The 26251-nt window shown below is 41.0% G+C and overlaps 1 protein-coding gene across 2 annotated transcripts in view; it reads right to left on the reverse strand.

The window, feature by feature from the left end:
• The window catches only part of MLXIP (MLX interacting protein), a 40427-nt gene extending 19808 nt beyond the window's left edge, over positions 1-20619 (reverse strand). For both annotated transcript variants that reach the window (XM_053472595.1, XM_053472588.1), the window contains exon 1: positions 20230-20619. In XM_053472595.1, the coding sequence (XP_053328570.1) occupies positions 20230-20552 (323 nt within the window). In that variant the 5' untranslated portion in view covers positions 20553-20619. The remainder of the gene's footprint in view (positions 1-20229) is intronic.
• Positions 20620-26251: the final 5632 nt, after the last annotated feature.

Consider the following 26251-nt stretch of genomic DNA (forward strand, 5'->3'; position numbering starts at 1 on the left):
GTATGGGGGACTGGCATATCTTTTCTAGAGTGACAGATGCGGTGGCAGCTCTTGGGATGCTTTACTGTGGATAGATCGCCCTATTGGGTCACAAATCCATGTTCTTCCTCTTATGTACGAACTTTCTAAGAGGTCAGAATGTTTTCCGGGTGTGAATTTTAGATAAAAATGCAAGGCAAAAGTAGAAAAATGTAGACAAAGTTGTGTAAATACAGGATCATTTTGTGTAAACAAACTCCTATCTAAAATAAAGGGAGTTAAAATTGGGGTCACCAAACAGTATTCTAGCCTGAGTGCTCTTCAAGTTATCACACACTTTAACAGTTGAAAGATGATAAACACCTTTCTGTGTGTGACAATTAGCCTTTAGATCTATAACCTACAACATAAAAACATGTAACATGTTAAATGAATAGGATCTGAGGATTCACAATACGGTATTAAAGGTGCACCCATTTGGTATCATCAGGACGTTTGGGTTCCAAATTTTTATGGTATTAGTACGAAGTTCATGGACACCACAAGACAAGGTATAAACCTGGACTCTGCTCTGCATGATCACGTTGAATCCACCTAGACCTCTAACTGCTCTGTGCGCACAGCACACAAGTAGTTGAACCTTTACCCAGTTTGGATGGGAGATATCAGACACCTGGACACCTCCTACTGGGAGCTTTGAACTACCCCCCCCCCCCAATTTAACAGTCACACACACACAAAAAAGATAATTCCTAGTGCTATCGAATGGCTAAAACATGGTCTCTAATCATTAAATATTATTTTTCCTCATTCATAAATTGTACTAGGAACACTTAATTGTCATGTGACACAAAAGCAGGCATAGAAATTGAAAAGGCTCCTTTGCACTGTATTTTTGTGTGAAAAAACCATTAGAACATCTGCTTCTGTTTATTGGATTAACATTTTAGAGCATTTCGTAAAGTTGCACTTTTAATAATAAACATTAACTGATTTCTTACGGAATTCATTCTGTGACATCTATGGCACACGGCAGGATTACCCTCATCTACATACCTAGGAACTCTCCCGGTATGACCTGGAGAACTCCACGAGAAGCACCACTTTCCCCGGGTCAACACCCGAATCCTCCGGGTCGCGGGAGCTGGGTCTTGACATGCCACAGTCCCTGCCCAATTCCCCTTTAAATCGGGGTACCGAGACCACCGACCAATGTCAGCGGGGACCACCCAGTCCTGGCTGGGTCCCGATAGGGTAGGCTCTGGATAGCCGGAGCTCAGAAATTCCTAGGTATACTCATCTATTGAGGCCTTCAATAAAAATATTAACTAGATGAATACAAAAAATGAGTAGTTTAATGAGTTACATATCTGACCAAAACGTCCTTTTAACAAAATAAGCTGTTTATTTTAATGGATGAGCGCTTCTTTTGTAAAAGAAATAACGAAAAGCATAGCGTTCCCTTTTAGACTGAAATACGTGTGGATTTTACACAGAGCCTTTAAGGTCACAAATGATGAAACACAAAGTCTAATGGAGGAGACATTATGCAACACCGCGCTCTTTTAGCACATTCCTAGTTAACCCTTTATTGCCCCATAAGTACCGAGCAGTGGATAAAGATGCAGCAAATGTAATGGTTTTTATTCTGTAATATCGTGATGACACAATAGTACAATGTCTTATCCTGCGTTTGAAGGAAATGTCCCTCTTTGGGATCCAAATCCTACTGTTCCTCTTTTCTGTGAGTTTAGAATATTGCTGGGTGTGAGTTATGAGTATGAGTCAGCGTTCTGCAGTCCTAGGGTCACTATAATGTAAAGCAGGAAATGTTTATACAAATCAACATCTAGGGTTGCCACGTGTCCCAGTTTAACCTGGACAGCCCAGGAATTAGGAGACAATTCTCGGGTCCCTGATTCAACTCTTTTATGTCCTGGAAAATGCTGGGCTGGTGGCCGTATCTGCATTCCATAGGAGTGGGAGTGGGTAGTCTTCAGACAAATGAAAGCAGATATTACTATACCATGTAGAACCCAAAAACACGTGTGTAACGTTCCATGCACGTGTCTGCTGACACATCAGAGAGAAGTTGGGTGTGTAGGCCTACCCGTGCTGGAGATTTGAACTCCTAGACGTGTAGCACAGTGTCCTTCAGTAATGTGCTTATAAACTGGAGGAATGTGCTTATAATAAAAGTTGTGTGAATGAAATACATCATTTAAGTAATTAATACATAACTAAAATTACATAAACAGCCATCTTTAGAGCCAATAAAAAGTTCTGGTAAGGGCTTGCCCCTAGCTAAAACTGTGTCCCTCTCTGACCATGCCAGATGTTGGTAAATATGAACAAGCGATACGTCTCACTGAATAAAGAAGCTGTTCTTTTAATAATGAAAAAAAATAATAAAGATTTCCTGCTGTCAAGTCGTATTACGGCATAGTTCTGCAAGCTGCAACAAGAAGGGGTAAGAATTTAAATTTAGAATTGCCACTGGCTTATATTAGTCCCAGTTCTGCAAGTATCATGTTGCTATGACCTCCTGTTCAGTTCCTAAAATACCCCTGAAGTATAATCCAAAAATAAAAGGATCTCAGATGGACAGCATTGTCACTAGTAATTGTATATCAACATACTCTAGATAAACAAACCCAAGCATGTATTGCCTTTAGTTATAAAACATTATATAGAACTATATCTGAACATCACCCAATCTTAACACCGTGTTAATAACATCCAAAGAAACATTATTACATACCAAAGAAAAAGTAACGACACAGACTATTCCCTTTTAAAAGCGACATTCCAGTTTGGATATATGAACACGATGGCTTCTAAGTTAACATTTTCCCTCTACAAAGACATGGAGCGATTCATTAGAGCCCCATCTATGCATTTGCAATACCCCCCCCCAGTATTGAGTTGAACAAATATCTTTTTGGCAGTAGTGTGCACATACAGATACTCGACCGAGTACAGAAAACGAGTGCATGATTGCATGAGATTTTCCATGAAGTATGACAAGACCCCTGCTCCCCGCACTCATGCTCAGAAAGCATTGATTTTAATGGCAGATATTTCCTGCCAGTTGTTAGCTGCTTTTCGTAAGGTGTTTTGTACGGGACATTAAACTGTCCCTTTACATAAAACTGAGCTCCATGTACCCTGCAGAGTTTCTGCCAGAGCGTCATGTTCTTGTCCCTTCCCAACACTATCCCAATCCGAAAGGGTGTTAATAACACCAAGGGAACACACTGGGAGAGCATGAAGGCATGCCTCGGCACAGCGACGGGCAAGTACAGAATCCCAGTGGTGCTGCAAGTAAACAGATAATATTTCTTAAATTTAAGTAATTAAAAAGAGAACAAGTTGTTTTCTTAAGAGAAAACAAATTCAGATTTCAAGGGGCAGATTTCAAACAGCTAAAGGCTTCATTCAACTTTTCCTAAGTCATATTTCACTTAATTAACTCAACGAGCAACTTGGCCTGGGAGGAATGGGGATTTTAGTCCCCCCGGCAAGGGACACCTTGGAGCAACATGGCTGGGAGAGAAAAGAAAGTAAGTGGCCCTAAGCACAAGGAACAAAGGGGGGGATAAGAAATAATTTAAGTAATTTGCTTTGCATATGACACAAGGGCCCTATAAAGCTGCTGAACTGGTAAGACCAGTGGCGTCGCTACAGGGGGGCAAGGGGGGGGCAATTGCCCCCCCTAGGTTATTCCTTGTCCCCCCGCCGAATTTGTAACCCCTTGACTGCTAACGACGGCATGGTGCCGTCGCTAGCAGTCCCAGTCAGGTGCTAACGACGGCACCATGCCGTCACTAGCACTACCTTACCTTGATGGAGGTCTGTGGACCTCCATTACCACCTACCCCGGCGATCTGCCCCTCAAACTGAAGGGCATCACCGGAGCCACCCGATCTGCCCGGTAACGTCTCGCGCAATGACGCGATGATGTCACCGCGCAACTTTATTAACAACTGACAATTGTCAGTTAAAGAGGTATGGGGGCATGCTGCTTAGATGCCTGTATCTCAGGCATCTAAGCAGCTACAGACCCCCAACATATACCATTGGAAAGGTAATCGCCTCGCCTTTCCAACGGTATATAGCTTGTAAAATAAAAAATATTAAGTTAAAAAAATAAAAATGTAAAAAAAAAATGATTTGGGGGTCTCTAAAGGCAGATAAAAAAGATCAAAATTGCCTAGAGACCCCCAAATTAAATTATTTAAACAAAGTAGATTAACTTTAAAAAAAAAAAAGTTTAAGTATTCTAGCTAAATGATCACTGTGGTAGCCAATGTTACCACAGCGATCATATAGCTATAAAAAGTCGCATTCCCTTTTTAAAAATGGCCGATACTAATTTTTAATCCTATGATCCCTTTGATCACGGGGTTAAATTTAGCCAACGGTAGAGGGAGGCAATTTTTGAAATCCTGATGAACTGCAAATATTATTAAAATCAGCCATTTAGCCTGTGCGGTACGTGAGTAACCATATTATCCCTGGAGCACCTTGCATTTTTACTGCAAAACTTATTTTTGCTGTAAAAGTGATTTTTTTTTTCTCCCTTTACCATGATTTCTTTGGGATTGTAAGGGGAAAGAATGGTGTGTGCTTCTGTGAGTGAATGTATGGAAAGTATGGTGTGTGCTTCTGTGAGTGAATGGAGATATGAAAGGCATGTGAATGGTCAGTAATTAGGGTTGAAGCCTTGACGTGGCATTACTGCTCACGTAGGAAGTTAAATTATGGCACAAAAAGTACACATTTGCAAAAACGACATCCCTTGGCGCATCAAATGAGGGGCTGCATGTGTTTCTAGTACAAACCTGGAGTGCGCAAGACACAAATGAACATGTCGCTATGGATAGAAAAAACATATTTTCTAGCCAAAGCAACATATTCCATCATTATTTGTGCACTCAACTTTTGTCCTAGAAATACATGCAGGGTTTCTGTGTTATTCTGTAGATCCATATCTGCTATGCTATGTTTCCATACATTATTCATGTATACCTGCAAATACAGGGTTTGTATGTCTTGTTCAGTTGATTAATACCTGCAGTGCTGTTTCCATGTATTTATTTGATCTATACCTGCGATGCTACGTTTCATTTATTACCGTATTTGCTCGATTATAAGACGACCCTGATTATAAGACGACCCCCCGAAATCTGAATATTAACTTAGGAAAAAAAGAAAAAGCCTGAATATAAGACGACCCTAAAGGAAAAAAGTTTTACCAGTAAATGTTAATTCATGTAAACTATTTTTTTTTATAAAAGCTATGATTGAGAAAAATATTTTTTTTTTGTTTTTATTTCTTGTATTTTCCAACCTGTCCCCCAGTTACGCACATCTGCCCCCAGGCTTGCCACACCAATATGGCACTGTGGCCCATGATATGCCTTTTAACCCTCTATATGCCACTGTGCCCCATGATATGCCTTTTGACCCCCTATGTGCCACTCTGCCTCCAGAAATGCCTTATACCCCTATATCCCATTCTGGCATTTAGGGGGTTAAAATGCATATTATGGGGCAGAGTGGCATATAGGGAGGTATAAGGCATTCCAGGAGGCAGAGTGGCATTAAGGGAGTTAAAAGGCATTATATAGAGCACTCTGCCTCCAGAAATGCCTTATACCCCTATATGCCACTCTGGCATTTAGGGGGTTAAAAGGCATATTATGGGGCAGAGTGGCATATAGGGAGGTATAAGGCATTTCAGGAGGCAGAGTGCACTATTAAATGCCCCCTTAACGCCACTCTGCCTCCTGAAATGCCTTATACCTCCCTATATGCCACTCTGCCCCATAATATGCCTTTTAACCCCCTAAGTGCCAGAGTGGCATATAGGGGTGTAAGGCATTCCAGAAATGCCCTACCTACCCACACACACACACACACACACACACACTTACTTACTTACTTACTTACCGGTGCTTCCAATTTCCTGCTGTATTGCCGGGGCAGCGGGTTGACGTCTCATTCCGCGGCAGCCGGAAGGAGGTGGAGTTGGCAGCGGGGGTTTGTATGCGTCCGTCGCAAATACCTTCCCCGGCTGTCAGAGATCAGGAACTCTGGAACTCTGATGTCTGACAGTCGGGGAAGGTATTTGCGACGGACGCATACAAACCCCCGCTGCCAACTTCACCTCCGGAAGCACCGGTAAGTGGGGGGGCGACGACAGGAGGATCCAGGTCCCCTGCAGCGGTGCGGGGGATCTGGATCTTAGTCTCCTAATCAGACCTCTATTTGAGGTCTGATTAGAAGACGACCCCGATTATAAGACGAGGGGTATTTTTCAGAGCATTTGCTCTGAAAAAAACCTCGTCTTATAATCGAGCAAATACGGTATTATTGTATACCTGCAAATACAGGATTTGTATGTCTGATTCTGTTTATTTGATATATACCTTCAGTGCTGAGATCACAAGTGAATTTCAATTGATCTATACATGCAAAGCTGGGTTTGTGTGTTAATGTGTTGATCTATACCTGCTATCAGCAGCAGGGTCTAATATTTATATATATATATATATATATATATATATATATATATATATATATATATATATATATATATATATATATATATATATATATATATATATATATATATATATATATATATATATATATATATATCGGCAGCAGGGACTAATATTAATATATATATCAGCAACTGGGGCTAATATTAATATATTTGGGCAGCAGGGGCTAATATATATATATATATATCAGCAGCAGGATCTAATATTAGGCCCTTAAATCATTTAGTGCAAAAGTTAAGGTATTGTGTTGTTTAAAGGATTTCAAGGATTAGTCTTACTAAATTGTGGCTTCAGGCTTCCCATGTTGAATGATCAAGTATTGTATTGTCCAATAACAAAAGTATCATTCCATAGCACATTACTTTTGGCTATATATATATATATATATATATATATATATATATATATATATATATATATATATATATATGTGTGTGTGTGTTTTTTCAGTGGTATGATTTAATGGTGGAAATTATTAATGCCCCCCCAGTTTGACTGTGGTATCTTGTGTGCCCCCCCTATATATTGTTTCTAGAGTCGCCACTGGGTAAGACCAACAGTTAAAAAGAAAGAACGAGCTATGCAGTAGTGCAGTAGTGCAGCAAGAAATTTACCGTATTGGCTCGGATATAGGCCGCCCCCGTATATAGGCCGCACCCTAAAAGTTTGGTGCTTTTTTAAAGAAATGTTTTTTTCTTTAAAAAAGCACCAAAAAAACATGCTGCCACTCTGCCCCCCCGAGATATGCTGCCACTCCCCTCTCCGAGATATGCTGCCACTGTCCCCCCCCCCGAGATATGCTGCCACTCTGCCCCCCCCCCGACTTACCAGAGAAGACTCCCGGGTGTCTTGCGGGGCCGGCGGGGGACATCTACGCAATACGCGTGCTGGCACCGGAAGTTGTGTACGCGTAAGTCTTGGGGGCAGAGGTAAAACGCATCGTGCGGAGGGTCACCGGCTGTGGTGATGTGGGTAAACAACCTCTGCTGCCAGGACATCTGCACGATGTGCTTTAACAATCTCCCTTGCCGGGACTCCCCCCGTGGGAATTCCCGGCAAGGGAGATTGTTAAAGCACATCATGCAGACGTGCCAGCAGCGGAGGCTGTTTACCCGCATCGCCGCAGCAGGTGACCGTCCGCACGATGCGCTTAGACAACCTCCCGTGCCGGCACTGCCCCCATGGAAAGTGCTGGCAGGGGAGGCTGTCTGAGCGTATCAGAGAATAGGATGCAGGTCACCTGCACCGCTGTGGGGGATCTGTATCCTAACTCTGCTGCCTGCCCGGCGCCCGGAACTGCATGTCCCGGGCGTTGGGCGCAAGACCCTGAATATAGGCCTATATTCGAGCCAATACGGTAATTATATTTCTTATAAGGCTACCCAATGACCACTATTTAGGTAAAGACAAAAATATATGGCAAATATATATGGTAGGATGTCCTACGGTGAATGTGTTAACAGCGTGTGAATAGCGCAGGCGTCTGTCCTTGGATGTTTAAATTGCCCATCTCCTTAGTTAATTAAATCTCAACAGATCGTTTTTAAATTAATTTTTAATGACAAAAACAAACACAAAATACTTTTAAGAAACATTTCCACCTGCTATGGTGCTCATGTGACAATAATGTGTTCCCAGAAAAAAATGTAAAGGCAAAAATGTACTTGATTAAGGATTGATTTCAGGAGGACTAGAAATGATGTTTCTAACTGCGTTTAGTTATAAATGTGTTAAATTAAGCAGATCAGGTGGGACAACAGGTTTATGGCGTTTACAGAAGAAGCATTCAAGGCCACTGCTAGACTTGTGGTTAAATTACATTGTCTGTGGCTCAATTTACTTTATTAATTTAGAAGAGTCATGGGAGTTGGAGTACATGGTGTCCATGACTTTTTATCAACATGATAATGATGTCATAATAATGAGGAAGAACAATGGCTTAGAATCTTCACAGGGTTCTCTTGCTATTAAAATGAAGCTTGCAGGTACATCTCAAGCATAGTTCTCAGGTTTTACCAGTTGAGACTTCTTGTTGTCAAATACCTTATGGCTTCTCAGAGCAAGAAGACAGAGAAACCGCTCAAGAGGCGCTCTTCAGTCAGCACATCAGACCTGCCCTTGAAGAGGTTTGTGACTCCATTCTTGAATCAGCAGCCAGAAGAGGATGAACCAACCAGCAGCGGCCAGAACAACGTGCTCAATCCCAACAATTTACCATCACAATGGGTCCTGGGGCAAGCTACTACCACCAAGCTGCTCACATGGTTTGGGAGGTTTGTCTACCACAGGTGTCCTATGATACCATCTCTTTAGCCCCATGGACCCTGTTCGCTCGATTCTTAGTGTGGACAGAAACCTCTACCTCCAAGGATGGCAGACAGAGCGATTCCTGACACCAGCGAATGTCACCTTTCTGCACCTGGTGTGTAGAGAGGCCATCTGCCTAGGACTAACAGCAATCAAGTGTAAATTACAACAGACTGGCATGTGTACTGGCATTCATATACTGGAGATTTTTAATGGGACACTATGTCTAAACAAGTTTACGAATCTCCGCTATATTTTACGTTGTGTATTTATTTTTTGTTTGCTTTCATTTTATTTTGCACAAATAAAGAACTTTTTTTTACACCGTATGGTAACCTTTTTGCACTACACCTAAAGGAGCTACTAATCTAAGGCTTTAGGAAGCATTAACACGTGGACTCTGTATCCAGTAATAATAATAATTATTATATTTTTAGGATTAATATATTTAATGATGAACATGGACAGGGCTAGAGTGTATGTGTAATCTGCCAAAAGTATTTGTTCTGCAGTAATACTGCTCATTTTGGTTTTCTATACCATCCCGCACTAAAAGCTGCCAGCCCCAAAGAACAGGAGTTAATCAGCAACCCAGCGTTGAATGCCTTGTTTTATCTTTAAGCCGGCCTCAAATGTCAGCCTTTATTACATTTCTGTCCCAGTAAAGATGGTGGAAATATGTTTTAAAAAACGCCGACGTACTGTTAGAAACTGCACCATACAAGCACAAGGAGAAAGGTAAGTTAACTCTTGTTTTAGAGTTAGTGTATTGTTTATTTTATATATAAAAAATAAATAAATAGAAAAGGGATTAAGAAAAAAAGCCCTGCATGGTATATTGTTGATAATAAGAGAAAATGATAGAATATGAACTATAAAATAAACCAAATTCAGGTTTATGAGATAGGATTACTTATTATTGCACTTGTATGCTACATCCGATGGCATTATGTAAAACTGGCAGGGATCCAGTTTTTGTCCTCGGGATTACAGAGTAAAAGCATAATAATCCATCCCAATTGCCGTATTAAATTAATGAAACACCGGAAAATTTCCACAGGATAGGAACTGCGTAAGTTTGGCGGTACAGACTTCTAAAATTAATTGCATTTGAATTGGTCTGTTTCTTCGTTTAGTTTCTAAGGACATGTTCAATTATATAATACAAAACTGCATAACACTATTAATATAGAGTTATTACAAACGGAGCGCTGCACTTTATTTATCTTTTGTTTGTTTCTTCGTTTATGCCAATATACTGTCACAGTTATGCAACCCACAGAGACATGTTGAAAGAAGCAAAAACACACTATTTCGTGCAGTAACCCACATAATGGAAGTAGAACATAAAACCCACAAAAACAAAGACAAGTATGATTTCACATTAGCAAAGATTTATCTAACCCCCCCCGCATAATCAACATGAAAGTTGCGCAATTCATTACTAGTCGTTTTTTATGACATATACCATCTTTCACCAAACATTGGTCTTTGTTTTCTTCATATTGTACATCGTTATCATAGCTAACTGCTAAAATATTATGTGGCGCAGTACGAATTATGGTTTGGTTATACGATACTTACATGGGCAATCTAGCCTAGCACTTTCATCCAAAGCTCCTAGCAAGAACGTTTGGCTTTCAAGTGCCCCCCTAGTACCTTACTTTCAAAAAATTATTTTCTATTACACCGGTTTGTCCTATATTATAATACTAACAGCCTTATAAAAAAAACTGAATTCATAGTAATTAAAAAACATTATAGGGAGCAAATATATGCATCTCATCTTAAATATTCAGTAGATTTTTTTTTTGATTTTTTTTTTACCCCTTAAGGACAATGGCGGGTCCCTAAACCCATTAAAAACAATGCATTTGAGCCCGTACATGTACAGGCTTTGTCATTAAGGGGTTAAAGTCATTTGTAGTGGAGTTTTGAAAAGAAAATCAAAAAGCAACAGCAACAAATCTCTTTCTTCCTCCAGACAGTCACACAGAAATTAACCTTTATAGCTGGATATGGAGGATAATATTTTACTATCAGTCTGCCCTTGGGGCTATATAACAAACACAATTTAGTTGTGGGACAACTGGGTTAACCTTGGATTTATTTCTATCTAATGTCAATTATTTTGGCCTTGTATGGTTCCTCTGGAATGCTATTAATGTGAGCAGAGGGGAAACAATCATGTGCTAGTTCATACTGCATATATATCAGACTGGCGACATCCTAAATCCCTCCTAATAAACTGCATTATGCCACAACCACCCAAACAGCATATAGTTTTATAATACCTTTGATACATTTACAGTGTATGTAATATTTTATCTGCTTGTATAACGCACCTTAACTCCCTCTAGATTGTAAGCTCATTTGAGCAGGACCCTCTTCCTAGCATAAAGCTTTTCTGGATCTAAGATGTATAACACATAACATGGCAGAACCAATCTTCTATGATCCACAAATCTAGAAAAACGGAAACGCAATCCCGCCACGGAAGTGCCTGCTGCTTTATTTGCTATATCAATCATTGAACTAAAAAGTTCAATGGTCATCTTTGTTTAAAACAGATTTTAACAGTAAGCTTTCCACTCTTGTAACTTGAAAACTCATGCAGCTTTACTTTACGCCCGGAGAAGTAACACATGCCCATGGACGAAACAAAAAGAAGTAGATAGCGCAGCACTTATCTCAATACTAGGTGGGACTGGGCTCAGTGTCCCAAAGAGACTGCACAGCAAGCGCTGATAAACACTCAAGAGGTCTTTGAGAGATCACAGCAAGTGCTCTTTGTAAAATCATCACAATTACGGGCATCACCCATCTACTGCCAAACCACACTCTACATGGGAGACGCGCAACCCAGAGGGGTGCCGCTCCAGTGCCAGGGTGATATTCAAACCGGATCTGCCAGTGATTGTCACAGCCATATGACATCATGCCAATAACTGCAGGGAATCATACTGCGTTGGGTACACGAGAGCATATAACAGTTAAAGGGACACTACAAACATCAACTGCACTTTAATGAATAAGACAGTTGAGTGTCACCTTATATCCTAACTTCTTTTTGCATCCAAACGCATAGAGATTCAGCAGAATCCTCTCAGCTCATAGGCTTGCTGGAGATGCGTCCGATAAGCATATCTCCGGCTTGCCCCTGCGCATGCGTGGTATACTCACCATCACCAAGTCCAACAGGGTCTACCTACACTACCCGCTTGGATGCACAGAATCGCTGCCATCGGCGCAAAACACGGAAAGAAAGGGATGGGCAGTAAGCTGCAGGCTTTTTGTTTCTTAAAAGGTAAAGAACGCATTAAAGTTCATAGACAGTTGCTATTGATGGCGCTTTATGGGGAATTCTAGTGTTGCTTTAAACGTGAGGAACCTTCTCTGGGGTTTATTCATAATCTGTATATTTGCAGGAGAGCCAAGGTGAAACAGTTCAACTTACCATGTTCAATATTACACAGCCCAGCCAGCAGCTGCAAGGCAGCCGGAGCTGGCCCTGAATAATGAATAGTAACATAGCGACATGACAGTAAGTCTTACTGATTTACTTATTCATAACTCAAGGCCAGTTTCTTGCAGGGAAGCTTGCTGGCCACGGAAGGCTGATGACAACAAAGTGTGAGAATTTCAGGGAAACTACGACACTAGAAACTTTATACAAAGCAAATAAAAACAGTTAGTGACAAGTTGACAACCCAAATAAATGCACATAGAAGATGTAGAGAAGAGGCTGTGGGTAAAAGACACGTATACATAATGCCCAAGGCCATACGCTATCCACGACTCCCTTCAAATAAATCGCCTAACCTTCACACGTGATATGTGAACAATGCTTTGTGTGTTTGTGTTTTATCATACACCCTTACACCATATCAAAAACAAATGCATGACCCAGCCTTCTATCAGCCAGGGTGTCTCCAGATATACTAGAAATAACCTTATAAACCTTTTAGGACTGATAACGCAAATCACCCCTGGTAGAAATTAGCTGAATAAACACGCAACTCCACTATCGAGACTAGACAGAAAAAAAAGCAGGACCAGACCAGCGATAGCTGGTGGCCCTGGCACATATTTGGCGGCCACCTGATACGTGGCCGAACACTACTTTGTTACACTACGTACAGAGTACGAGGTGATGTCGGCTAGCAGCCCATTGGCCATTTCCCAGTGTGCCAGATGGCCAGTCCAGGTCCGCAAAAAAGTCTAGCCACAGGTATGTTAACAGGTGTGTTACGGCAAATTGCGCATTTCAAATTTGTGGTACATATGAAAGCTGTGCCCATAATATGTTCATTTCAAGTGCTAAAAACATATTTAACCCCTTAATGACAAAGCCCGTACATGTACAGGCTCAAAATGCATTGTTTTAAATGGGTTTAGGGACCGCCCATTGTCCTTAAGGGGTTAAATAGTTAAGTTTCGATTGCAAGATCCTGCAGGAGAAAACGTCTGTGTTGGTTGTGAAATACACGTCACTATTACAGAGCGCAGAGTGATATCTTCTTAATTTCTTTGGGACTAGGTGGAGTCCTACTCCAGCACCTGAATATTAAGTGCTGCCTGATACTAGCATTGTTTTTTTCATGGAATCCCAACATTACCAACATCATGTTGACCAAATCCTCAACTCCATTTGCAGAAATACATCCCAAAACTTGCAAGAAACCGTTTCCCCACAGACACTTATTCTTGCACCTCTCTCCAGCCCTTTGGCGGACAAACCGCCTTCTGCTACAGCCAAATATTTCACATTTTGACTCAGTCCAGAGCACCTGCTGCCATTTTTATGCTCCATTTTCCCTATGTTTCCATGAATAGTTGAGTCGCTTGGCCTTTCCTTGACACATGATGTGTCTTTCATCTGCTGCACTAAGTTTCTTTGGAGGACCACTTGTACAGAACATCTGGAAACCCCTGTCTGCCTTAAGATTTCTGGTCTGGGAGAGACCTTGCTGATGCAGTATAACTACCGTGTTGTGCTCAGTCTTGCCATAGTGTATGACTTTTCACATTAAACTGTCTTCAGCAACCTCACCTTTTTAGGGAGTTTGGCTGTTTCTCACACAGCGGTATTTCTCCTACACGGCCGTTTCTGTTTCAGGCAGCTGTGTATTAGTCATTTGTACGTGTTTTGGTTGTGTTAGCGACAAACAGTGATTCCTTATCATACCGACTATGATGAACAATGAAAAGGCTCTCTTTAATGACCCAGGCACTGACACTCTAATGAAAGTCTATGGAGGAATGGATTTCATTGGATAAACAGGACTTCCTTAACACTTAAAACTGTAAGCTCATTGGGATGTTTGAAGAAGGTAGTCACCCAAATATCACATGACTGACAACGATGGCAGCCTCCAGGTTTGCTGATAAAGTTTATTGGAACTGCATTACTGTATACAGCATTGCATTTAAAAGGACACTTTAATGCATATAATGGCTGCGTGCTCCCTTAAAATTTTCATGTTGACTATTTTGCAAACCCATGGTGGGATATTATACGAGACTGAAAGCCGCTAAATAATACAAACATTTTTACAATTAATTGCCTAGTATTAACCAAGTGACCAGAGTACCAGAGGTCAGCATTCACATACCATTTCATTTCATTGACTCAGCGGACCTGAATGTGCCCTATGTTAAAACACAAAACTGCTGACTCTCTGCCACGTGACAGACACACAAAGCAACTTTACTGTGTGTAAATATTTGAAATCACATTAAATAAACCCCCTTAAACATTGCAGGTCCTGCGGCGCTCTTCGATCTATAACATAAATACGTGTCATACAATCACTAATCTACAGACATCTAATACACAAACATAACATTACTGATCTAAGACAATAATAGTCACTTTCACCAGACAGATGAGCCATGTGGAGAAATCAGCAGGAATACTATTGATTTTCTAGGCGACTGCTCCGTATATAGCATTCTGTCATGAGTTGTCATCGGAGTTGTTGTCTGAGCTCCTTGACATCACTATACATTATGAAGACGTAACCCCAGTGAGCTTCACACCAGCCAGCGGTGGAGCAAGTCAATGGAGCCAATTTGTTTGTCCGGTATGCTATCCAAAACCGGCCCCTCTGGTTATTGGGCCAACATAGAAAAAGATGTAGAGTATTTTGGAGCTCAGAGGTTTCTCTTTATACATGGCACTAACACTTTCGTATATATCTTCCTAAACTTGTACTTGCTTTCAGTGTCCAAAAAAAGATATTTTAAAACAAGCAACTCAAGGAAGACTAAATTCAACATTTCAGCTGGGTTCTCACACTCAGGTTAGGCTATAATAATTAATCATCTGCTAAAGTGCTTGGAAAATGTGTAACAATCACAGACTGTTTTTTTTTTTTTTTTACCATAAAGGAGAAAGGCGACACCTGAATCAACAGGAAAAAAACGATGTTCTTTTGCAGTCGTGCCAAAGTAAAATTCAAATATAAGGGAGCTGCTTACTTGCATGGTCCCCCTCAACACCGACTAGATTGTAGGCTCGCATTGTAACAGCGCTACGGAATCTGCTGGCGCTACACAAATAAATGTAATTTTGGAAGGAAAAAAAAAAGTTTGCTCTAGGAAGTTTGTATAGGAAGTTTTCGGAGAAGCTGCAGTCATTTCACCAAACCCCCTAAGCAGATGTAGCAAAAGGCCACTGAATCGGTTTAAAAGTGTCTTTGGCTCTGATGAGCTTGTAGATAGATCACTCTCAGAGTCCATAGTTCACGTTTAACTCCCTCCGGTTGGCGTTTGCTCACAGAAATCAGTAAGATTACGGTGAAACCAGTGTAAGTGTACGGAATGGAGCTCTTCCTAATGGAATGTCCTCTGCAAGGGCAAAGAGGGGAAAAGGGAGACATGGAGCTTTCCCTAGAGCCCTTCAAATGGTTCCTCAGAGTGTTATCCGCACAATATGTTCTCAGCTTATTCCGGCTTCCCAAACAGGTCATGACCCCCTGCAGCGGGGAGGGAGCCCTGGTCCGCTCTGGTGATATGGGGCAACTGTACTGAGTGAATGCACCCTGGGGGGAGGATTTATACAGACACTGATACGGGAGAACCAATTTCATAAGGGTTAGCCGAAGCTACAGCGCACTAATCCCCACATTCATGCCCGGCACACGCTGCTTGTTTGTGCTAAAGCCGCAGAAAGCATCATACTGGAAAGCAGCAGCTGGAAATCTTGGCCTGGTACTGGTTACTGAACACTAAGAGGTATTTGGCGGAGAGCACTTGCTAGACCAGTCTCATCTGCAGCATTTTAAAAGTATATTAAAATAAATTCCCCCGCAAACATACATATTATTCCACCAAACCACTTAGCTACAAGTGCAGCTTTATGTTTTTAAGGACCCTAAAAAAGCATGTCATTGTGTAAGTGTGTGTTGGTTATAAAAATCAGTAATAAAATCATTCAGGGCTCGAAAACCTCAGGTCCCGGGACGTCACTGCAACTCAGATGCTTCCTGGCATCTTGGGTTTCACCGACTGGCTCTATACATAATCACTTCATGTGTCCAGCAGAAGCTCTATACAGGGCTGGTTGCGACGTCCACGAGTTGGCTCTTTACCGAGCCAAGTACTCCCTTTGCACGCACCAAGCAGCGGCTCTCAGAGAGGCCGCATAACGCAATGCTGCGTGACCCAGACGCATTCCTTTCAATATCAACTGTTTTTAAAGGCAGACAGTACAGCGGTAATTACCCAATTCTACGTTCCATAACGTATACATGACTGTTCCAGATGCAATAGAACGAAAGTCCCCTCGCCTCTCCATGACCTGCATAGTGTGTTTTTGGAGGGTACGGCAACAAAGCCCCGTCTCCTTAAGCAGACTTTAGTATTAACTACATGGATGTGTTGCAACAGAGTTCAAAACTTAACATTACCTCTAGGTTTCAGTGTCTTTAAAGTCACACATCTTCACAAACACACACATAAGTAGCCAGCACAAAGTACACTAGAGTCATTTCTACATGAAACATTCATGCATAAAGGTCATTCAAACAGTATGCATAACACAGGCGCCAAAGGTGGAACTTTAAAAGCCAGCGATACCTCACACCTGGGACGGACCCAGCACAGTTGTAGGGCTATTAAGAGCTTTTTTTTTCAGCATCATACAATTTATTTTCCCACGGTGACTCACATAAGATTACGTACTTCCAGTTTCAGTTTGCACGTAAAAGCCGTTTCATTACAGAAGGCATCATGAGTGCGCTTTTCCAAAACACGCTATGTAGCCCCAAACAAACCATGTTTTGCTTTACAGCAGTGCAGTCGGTGTACATACAACACGATCACGGACAGACAGCGGCTTGGGTAGCCCATGGACCAACACAAGCGCAAGCGGTAGAGAAACACAACTTTAACAGATGTGCTTAAACAAAGAAAATGTGTGTGCTCAACAGATGGCCTTCCTAAAAACAAAAGATGATAAACACCGATAATGTCCATTCAAACATTTTATGATCAGATCTGCAATCTATACTTTTGACAACTTAACAACCTAGGAGAAAAATCCATAGTGAATTCAGATTCCAAAGTCGGTGTATAAATGCCACTTTTAGTTCTTCTGGGAATTTCCATTGTGACAGATGTGGGAGAGTCTAAACGTCCCTGACTTGTTCTGTTATTATTTAGATAACATGACCCTTCTTTTGACGATATGGCAACATTGTTGTCACGTAAATATAAGCCCTGATAAGGAACATGTTCTCTTCACCCCTCCTGCACCATCAATAAAAAAATTAATACATTAACCTAGAGCTTCACAACAATGAAACAATGTTATTCTCTTTAATATTTTGGGTTGTCATTTTGCGTACTTGAAGCCGTGTCGTGAACACAACGCAGAAAGCATTCATTTCAAACATCTAGAAACAAATATTTAAAACTACCCAAAGAGTACACATTTCTATGCGCACAAGCATCGCAGACAACTTTTCATGCGAAGACAAAGCAAAAAAATCCCAAAGAAATGTCGATTTTGGAATTTTTACACCAGACACCCATTAAAAATAACCTACGTGCATGGCATAGACGGGATGGATTGTTCAAGCACATGGGCAAACGTACCCTCACGCCTCCATCATCCCAAAGACACAACGGCCGTGTGATTGATAAGTTAACATATAAAGAAGACGACGAGTAACTGGCTATTCATTAGCCTTCCACATACATACAGCTAGTCACAATGTATGGCGCATGCAAGTAAATGTTTATGCACCGAACGGTAAGGAGTAGGTGAGGCGGAAAAACATCCAAACTCTTAGCATGGAGACTACATGGGCCTGAGTGTTTCTCATTTCCCCCATTAGGTGAATTCCGCAGGCCGACTCGCCCGAGAAACCTTCCATACTAGGCCCTTCCTAATGCAGCAGCGAGTTCAAATTCTTTCCATCACTGCGGCCCAACCTAAACTCACTAAGTACAGATGGGGACCACGTCTCTGCAAAAGCCTTTTCAGATATATAAAAAACCCAGAGACAATAACAGATTAGAAAAGTACCAACAAGAGCACCATTACGAGCTGGAGACCACAGAACAATTAATTTTACATTCATTTTACGTTTTACCACGCGTAGAAACCTCTGCCCACTGACTTCTCCCATCTCGTGTAAATAAAAGCCACACGTTTGATTAACTGCGCGTTCCAACCCAGCTATGCCGGCATTTAATCTATCACACTTTGATAAAGACGTGTACGTGCAGCAAAAAAATGGAGGCAAAAAAAGGGCCTTGGCAGAAATCTCCTCAAAGTACCGAACATGATTACATTTCCAATTTATGAGCAAGGTCCTCCTTACATAATAGATTGGTTTTATTGAATGAATATATATATATATATGTTTATATTTAATTTAATAGTTAATTTTATAAGTTTATTTTTAAGTTTATAGTTAATTTAGGTTTTTAGATTAATCTGTTAATACGTTTTGGAAAAATGAGTAAAACGGCAATAAAATAAAAACAAAAAAAAGAACGGGTTTAATATTGGAAAAACAAACACTTTGAGGAGAAACACCCTTCAAGATTGTAAGCTTGCGAGCCGGACTCTCTCCACCTAATGTATCAGTTTGTCTTAGTCTGTCAATTCTAGTCTTGTCATATCCCTTGAATTTATGTATTGTATTAAGTGCTGCGTAGATTGTAGGCGCCATATAAATTAAAGATAACAATAGTGACTTAGTGTATTTCTTAGTGTCTAGAAGTCACTTCTTTAACCGAAAAAAGAAGTAGTCCCGATGCTAGTCATGTGTGGCTTTAATATCTAGATGCTGGGCCGCTGACATGTAATTAGGGGGATCTATTATAACAATGCCAGAGGTGCCAGTGACGCATTAAAACGTGTTGCTTGCGCAAAATATAAATTGGAGTAAGAGGGGAAGAATCATAACACAAATATATCATGGGGAATCATAACATAAATATATCATGGGGGAATCATAACATAAATATATCATGGGGGAATCTCTGGGCAATTTTAAGTAGTGCTACCGGAGGTGTTGAGTATTTGGAATACTGGGCCTTTTACAGTACTAGAGATGAACTATTCCAGAATCAGAACCAAGCAGTGCGTATAATCAGACTGATCCACCAGACAAACCGTGCCTTCTCTCTATTACCAGTGCTTGCGAATAGGTGACAAGATTTTCACGTCATACTGGCATATATCGAAGGAAACATATATTACGCTTTTTTAAATGGAACCGGTTACTTTAACAAGAGTGCACATAAAGGAAAATACACAACGGTTGGCACCGTTTCTGTCTATTCCAACTGCCAAGGCACAGTAAACAAACCTAAATAATTATAGGCCTAGTTATGAAATGCGGGTTAACACATAAATCATCTATACGTCCCGTATGAACGCTGTATACGGAATGTATTTTATATCTGGACATGTAACCTAAATATGCGTTTCTCCCACATAAACAGGAAGGGAAACACTACCGATACTAAAGACTGAAACAAGCGGAGCTCTTCTTATAAGTGTGTTTCCTAAATAAAACATTTCTACTATTTAAAGGTTACTACCTGATACATGATTTTATTATATATATATATATATATATATATATATATATATATATATATTACACATACACACAGATATATATATATTTATGGGCACTACATATATATATGTATTTGAATTCTAAAGAATGCCAATAGTGTGAAACATACACACAGGAATCTGCGACATGTGATATAACGATGTGCTATAGTGAACGTGTCATCGTGTGTATGATAGCTAATAACGAACTGTTGGCTGCTATATCGTGTGCCCATATGTTCACGCGCCGGTGGCAGCTCGGTGCACAGACACATGTGTCCCCGGTACCTGTAGGCGAGTGTCATGCACTCCAGCAGTTTGGTGAGGGAGGCATCTATGGACAGATGACATGTGCTGGTCTTGCCGAAGCTGTATGTCTGGCAGGCCTGCTCGTTTACTGTATCGAAGTCGTATCCTTTCTTGGGCGGGTGCTCGCTGTGCGGTGAGGACACCATGAAGTGGCCGCTGTGGATGATCTGCGCCTCGGCGCTGTCTGACTTCTTGAGCAGTAAGTTGGGCTCGTCAATGTCCGAGTCATCGTCCGGCTCTTCCTTGACGATCACGCCCGGGTGCGGCAAACGCACGGGTAGCGCTTTGGCCATCATCATCATCCCTCCGGATCGCAGCCCCGGGACATCCCCGTCCGCACAGCCAATTTCTCGATGCGTTATTGTGACTTCAGACAGACGAGGCCGGGGAATCGGAGGTGGCCTAAGCGCCGTCTCAGAGCCACCGAGCCAATCAAAGGCGGGGATGTTTCAGAAAGGGGTGGAGTCGAAACCGCTATTGGTGTACAAGTGGACCGGCCCCCGACAACGCCCACTAGATGACGTTTTGTGCTGGGTTTCTGGGTGTGCGTTGTACGAATGTACTTCCACTTTCTATTGTTCCAAGCAGGCGAGGCGGCGACACGGAGGGTCCTTCCGCCCATACGCACTTGCAGTGCAGCGAGGTCTGGGTGCGCAGCACGGTTCATGCTCTTTACAGGCGGAGCAGTGAGACTGCAGCTGCTGCAGAACCTCCTGGATAATAACCCAGTTCTCCTGTTTTACGGCACTGCGAAGTACCGGCTCTTTGGAGATGGGCTTAGCTGCGGGGAATGGGGGGCGGGGAGCAGAGACAGTGAGCTGGAAGTTACATTTGTCCTGAGGAAATAGTGAACCAGTCCTGTTTTTTTAACTGTTCAAATAGAGGGACTTTTGTGAGCTATGAGGCTCTGAAGCAACGGTTGTGATCTCAGCAAAAAAAATGTTACTCATCCTCTTAAAACACAGAATTACAATTATCCTTTAATGTTTATAAATATCACTGCATTTCCAGCACTTTGCCATAAAATGTCACTAATCTTAACCATTGCATTGCCGTGGTATAAGTTATGACGCCCAATCTTGAGTTGTGATGCAGCTCAGCGGGCAACTTGTTATCAGAGATAGAAACAGAGAATTGACAGCAGGTAAGAACCATTCGGCCCGTCCAGGCCGCAAGAGAGATTACCCTGCTTCAAAAACAGCCAGTCCTCGGCATGATCTTAGGCGCCCCATAATAACGTCATGCAGGTCACATGGAGTCTATTTTTCCCCCCCGTCTATCAAAAAGTTCCATAACTTTATATAGAGAGGCAGTGATCTGCGCTGTGTTAAAATGAGAAACAGTAACTGAGCGAGGAAATGGTTTGTTCCTGTGAGTGAGGCGCGTTCACATAGGGGTCATGTAAAGCGGCACTGGGGCTGTAGCTGAATATATTTTCATGTTGTAACAGTATGATGTCATTGTCAACAAAAGACATCTTTTTCCATAATGATCGGGTATTGTGAGCATTTGTTAGAGGATAATATGGTACCATAGCTGCTGCCATATCTTGATTTCTGCTTAATGTTTTTTGCAGTATTCACATTATAAAATATATAAATATAAAAAACAATTTGCAGTCCAATTAATATAATCATATCCATAAGCAATCTAAAAGACATTTTTATAATAGGTATGCTTATTCTCAATAGGAGACATACATAGCATCGCCATACATAGCATCCACATATGACATCATATCCTGACATGCAGTAGAGGGGACAAGCTGCAGAATAGGTGCGGGAAGCACCTTTTAGAAGTTATTTAATAAAGCAAATGAAAACGTTTATTTCCAACTTGTTAAATTAGTATTTATTGTTTTATATAGCACCCTCAAATTCTGTAGTGCTGTACAAATAACAAATTTATCCAGTAGTAACTGATTATTATTTTTTTATTTTGTATGTACTTCACACATAAAAACACACTAGTTGTGAGCTTCTGTTGTGAAACCTGCAATAACTATACATTATGAATGGCCAATCCCAGCAAGATTCTCCTGCAAGAAGGGCCAAATTGGCCTTGGCTAATAAATAGTTAAGAAGGACGTATTCTCTTACTTCTCTTGCTTAAACTCGCTATTTGGTGAATAAACCCCATTGTTTTCTACAGGTAAAAGAAATTATTATAGAGCTACCAACAATGAATGGCTTATAAGGTAAACGTATAATTAAACTTCCATCAGGAACATTGCTGTCTTCCAAAAAGTTCTCTGAGTTACTGAGACTCTGTCCCAGAGCCAGCTGGCCCCAAGGTCGGATGATGTGCATTGTGCTGATGACACCAGGGTTGCCATTTTTCAGTTAACAGAAATCCAAAGAAGAATATATTAATATGGGCTGCGCTTTGGTGCCAGTCCTGCAATTACCTTATGACATCAAACCACTCAAGTGTTTTATGCCTAAACACCAGGGTGCTTTGTTCCATATGTTCCACTGGGGCTATGACATGAAATCACAATCTTATAGCCCCACCTAGGGGCAATCATATAAACCCCTGTAGATTTTCAGTTTATGATGTACAATAATTCACAGCCATATCAGCCCGTTTACCAGTTAATCTACAATTAAATCTTAGACTCATTTCGCCCAATCAAATGTCTTAAGTCCTGTTTTCGTCTCTCAGTACGCACAGAATACCATTTGTGTAAACAAACACAAGCACTATTGCAACTTTAGTTGCTATACTGAAATGATTTAGTATAGATTACCATCACTTTAAATGGAATTAAAACTCACTTTTCTTTGAAAAAACTATTTTCACATAAATGCAAAAAAAAATCCACAAAAGGGAGTCAGATCCATTTATTTTTCTCCAGAAGGTTTAATGCCCACCGCAGGCGGCAGATTCCTATCAGGCGGGTAACACTCTAAGCTCAGCAGTCGTGCGTACGCAAGCATTGGGCTCCAGCGGTCGGGCTTAGTCTCCAAACCACCCAGGACCCTATTCACAGCACCCTGGCCTATTTCCCAAGCGCTCGGTATCGCTCTGCAGAGGCTCACATAGACACATTCTGGGGTGATAATTGAGCACGCGGTCTACCTGAACTTTATCATAAAAACAATGAGCGATATTGCTTTATTTTGAATTTTATCAGTTATATTAGTTTTATGACCTACAAAAAGAATATATTTAATTTCAATCCTTTAAACGATATACACGCCAGGAAATGTAATCAAGGTGTGATTGTACTGGGAAAGCCTCTGATTTTCTTCAAAATGTGTATTTTTGGCATCCAACCGTGACCTGCAATCGCTTCTGTTTACTCCTGTCATTGGATCCACATCATTTTCTTGATGGTTCACAATTAACGGCTGTAACCGATGGCATTTAGATTTCTATACGCAGCCGGCCATTCATTGGAATGAATCACTGAACCTGTTTCACGTTCACGCCAAATGATTGGCGTATGAGTGTTCCTGTCACACGGTCGTACAGAAAAATATTCACAGAGCCTTTCTTTAGACTGAAAACCCCCAAGGCCCACCAAGTCACAAACAAAAAACACAAGTTTCTGTGCAATTTGTTGATTATGCGTTTCCTTTTCGAACAGACCGTTACGACCGTATCGAAGTACATGTCTGTATTCCCCAGCTCTGTCACGCTTTCTTTTTTTTCTTGCATATCGCTGGCACGTTGATGACGAGGCTCTGTGTTTTGTGGTGCGTCCAGAAGATTGTATTTACGTAAAAATGTAACTGCGTTCTCTCCAGTGCAGGTGATATGTCTATAGAAATCTTATAGCAGGGTTATACGGCTATAGTGAACTTCTTACTGGTACCTGCGCTTAGACACAATCCCCGGCCATTTAACGGGAGCCCGGGGATTAGCGGTAGACCACACGCTAAAGCAGCACCCGTTCGGGAGGCATGGGGAGACTGCTGGGACGTTTTTATTTTTCATCTGAAGGTTTTAAAATCAGCACAAACGTTCCGTAAGATTTCAACAGCAAGGACGTCGTCTGTAGTAGACCACATACAATCATATTTAGCTTCGACTTGCTGGCATGGCTGAACTCATAGTTACATCTTATAGTTTTGGGATCGACCTGTGCGTGTGTGTTTTGGCGTGTTTTTTTTTTTGTGTGTGTATTTTCAGTTTATTCCTTTCCTTCCTACGATACTTTTTTGACATTTAACTGTACGTTTCATTCATTGCTGCTTTCGGAGTTACACGACAGGTATGAGCACCAAAATAGAAATATAATTTCTTACACAGGTTCGGTGTCACTGCTCAATAAAACTTAATTTATTTTCAGCAACATCTGCTTTGTATTGTAATATTCCCCAAACACACGCTCAACAACTCCTAGCTTTTAATTAATAATTTGGTGTTCTGGGTTACTATTATATATTTCTAGCGGGAAGGTACGACACAGTTGGGTATCTTGTTTGCATCGCTTTCATAATGCGGACATCTCTGCGGGGTTCATCCTAATTTCTTCTCATTTATTGCTATTTTAAATATAAAAAAAAAAGGGGAAATTCATCACCCGCAGACCGATGCCAGCGCTGAATGAATCTGTAAGCTCATCTCTTCTTGACACGAGTCAGGGCTTTCCATCGAGGGTTCTACTAGGGTGGCTGCATTTTATATTACGGACTTCAGGGCCACTAGGGCCAGGGATTCATTGGGAGGGGATTGTTTTATGGAAATCCATGCATTAAATTATACATATCATTACACCTTCGTATTAACAGAGAGAATATATTTGCTTCTGATCCTAACTCCTTTTATTCTGGTTATTTTTCCCCTCCTTATAGCCCCCATTTTTATGTTTGCCGTCTAACGGTACTTGTTGCAGATTTAAATATTATAGGTGCAGTGAAACCAGTAGTAGTATAAAACTTCGCTTAATTCCGCTTGGCTGCTTCCACCCAGCCCCCCCCCCCCCCGAAAATCAACAATATGCCAATTTAACAATGCACCAAAGAATTTGGTTTTGTACATATTCTTCAATAAACAGGCTACCGATTAGAGAAATTTAAAACAATAACAATTTGTAAAGGGTTATTTGATGTGACACACAAAATCAGACTTCAGTATCTATAACAATAGATACACTAATAAAAAATAATTTCAGTGAAAACTAAACGAAAAACGTAAGAAACACAAAATAAGTAGAAAAGGTCATTTTTCTATTTAAATATTGGATAACGCAAGGAACAACTTAACAAATATTCTATAGTATTCTAGATCTAGATAAAAGATGGAAAACAAGCACACCCAGACACATTATTGATTTTCTGATGTCTTCTGCATTTTGTAGGGTACTGGAATGAGCACATAAGAATCTCATGAACTGTACAAACACCATTTATGTAGCTTCCATCTAGGCAACGACCGGGATTTTTTTCCCAGGTCTGTTTATTGCAGAATGAAAATGGCTTATCAAAACTATTAAATTGTCTGCCCTTGTGTGTCCATTAAGTCCTCCATGAACATAACTTTAGGCTAATTGAATGTGAATTCATTAGAAGGTGACTGGGTAAAAAAAGGAAGCAGCTTGTTGTCAAACTCCTTCTTTCTTCATGTAAACTTTATTCCTACATGTGAGCTCTAATAAATAATATGTAACCGTCATGCAGAGGGCACTCGTGGATGGGAATTCAGAACTATCTAATATTGCAAGATAGAAATCTAAAACATGATGATAATTTCACTAACAAGATGTTAAGGAAACATTTAAATTCTGACATGGTAAGTACCGTATTTCCCCATGTATAAGACTTTTTTTTGAAAAATGCGTGGTCTAAAAACTGGGTGCGTCTTATACAGTGATTGTAGATTGCAGTTACTACGGTACACTGCCGATTTGCCCCGCCCCCTTCCTCACAGTATGCACACTGCTCAGATAGCAACTCATCTAACAGTAAGTATAAAATTAATAATTTGGCTGTTGAAAGTTAGGGGAGGTGGGGGTTAATTTAGGGGCAGTTAATGGATGGGAGTGATGAGGATG

Source organism: Spea bombifrons, chromosome 1 (assembly GCF_027358695.1).
Source record: "Spea bombifrons isolate aSpeBom1 chromosome 1, aSpeBom1.2.pri, whole genome shotgun sequence".
Lineage (NCBI taxonomy): Eukaryota > Metazoa > Chordata > Amphibia > Anura > Pelobatidae > Spea > Spea bombifrons.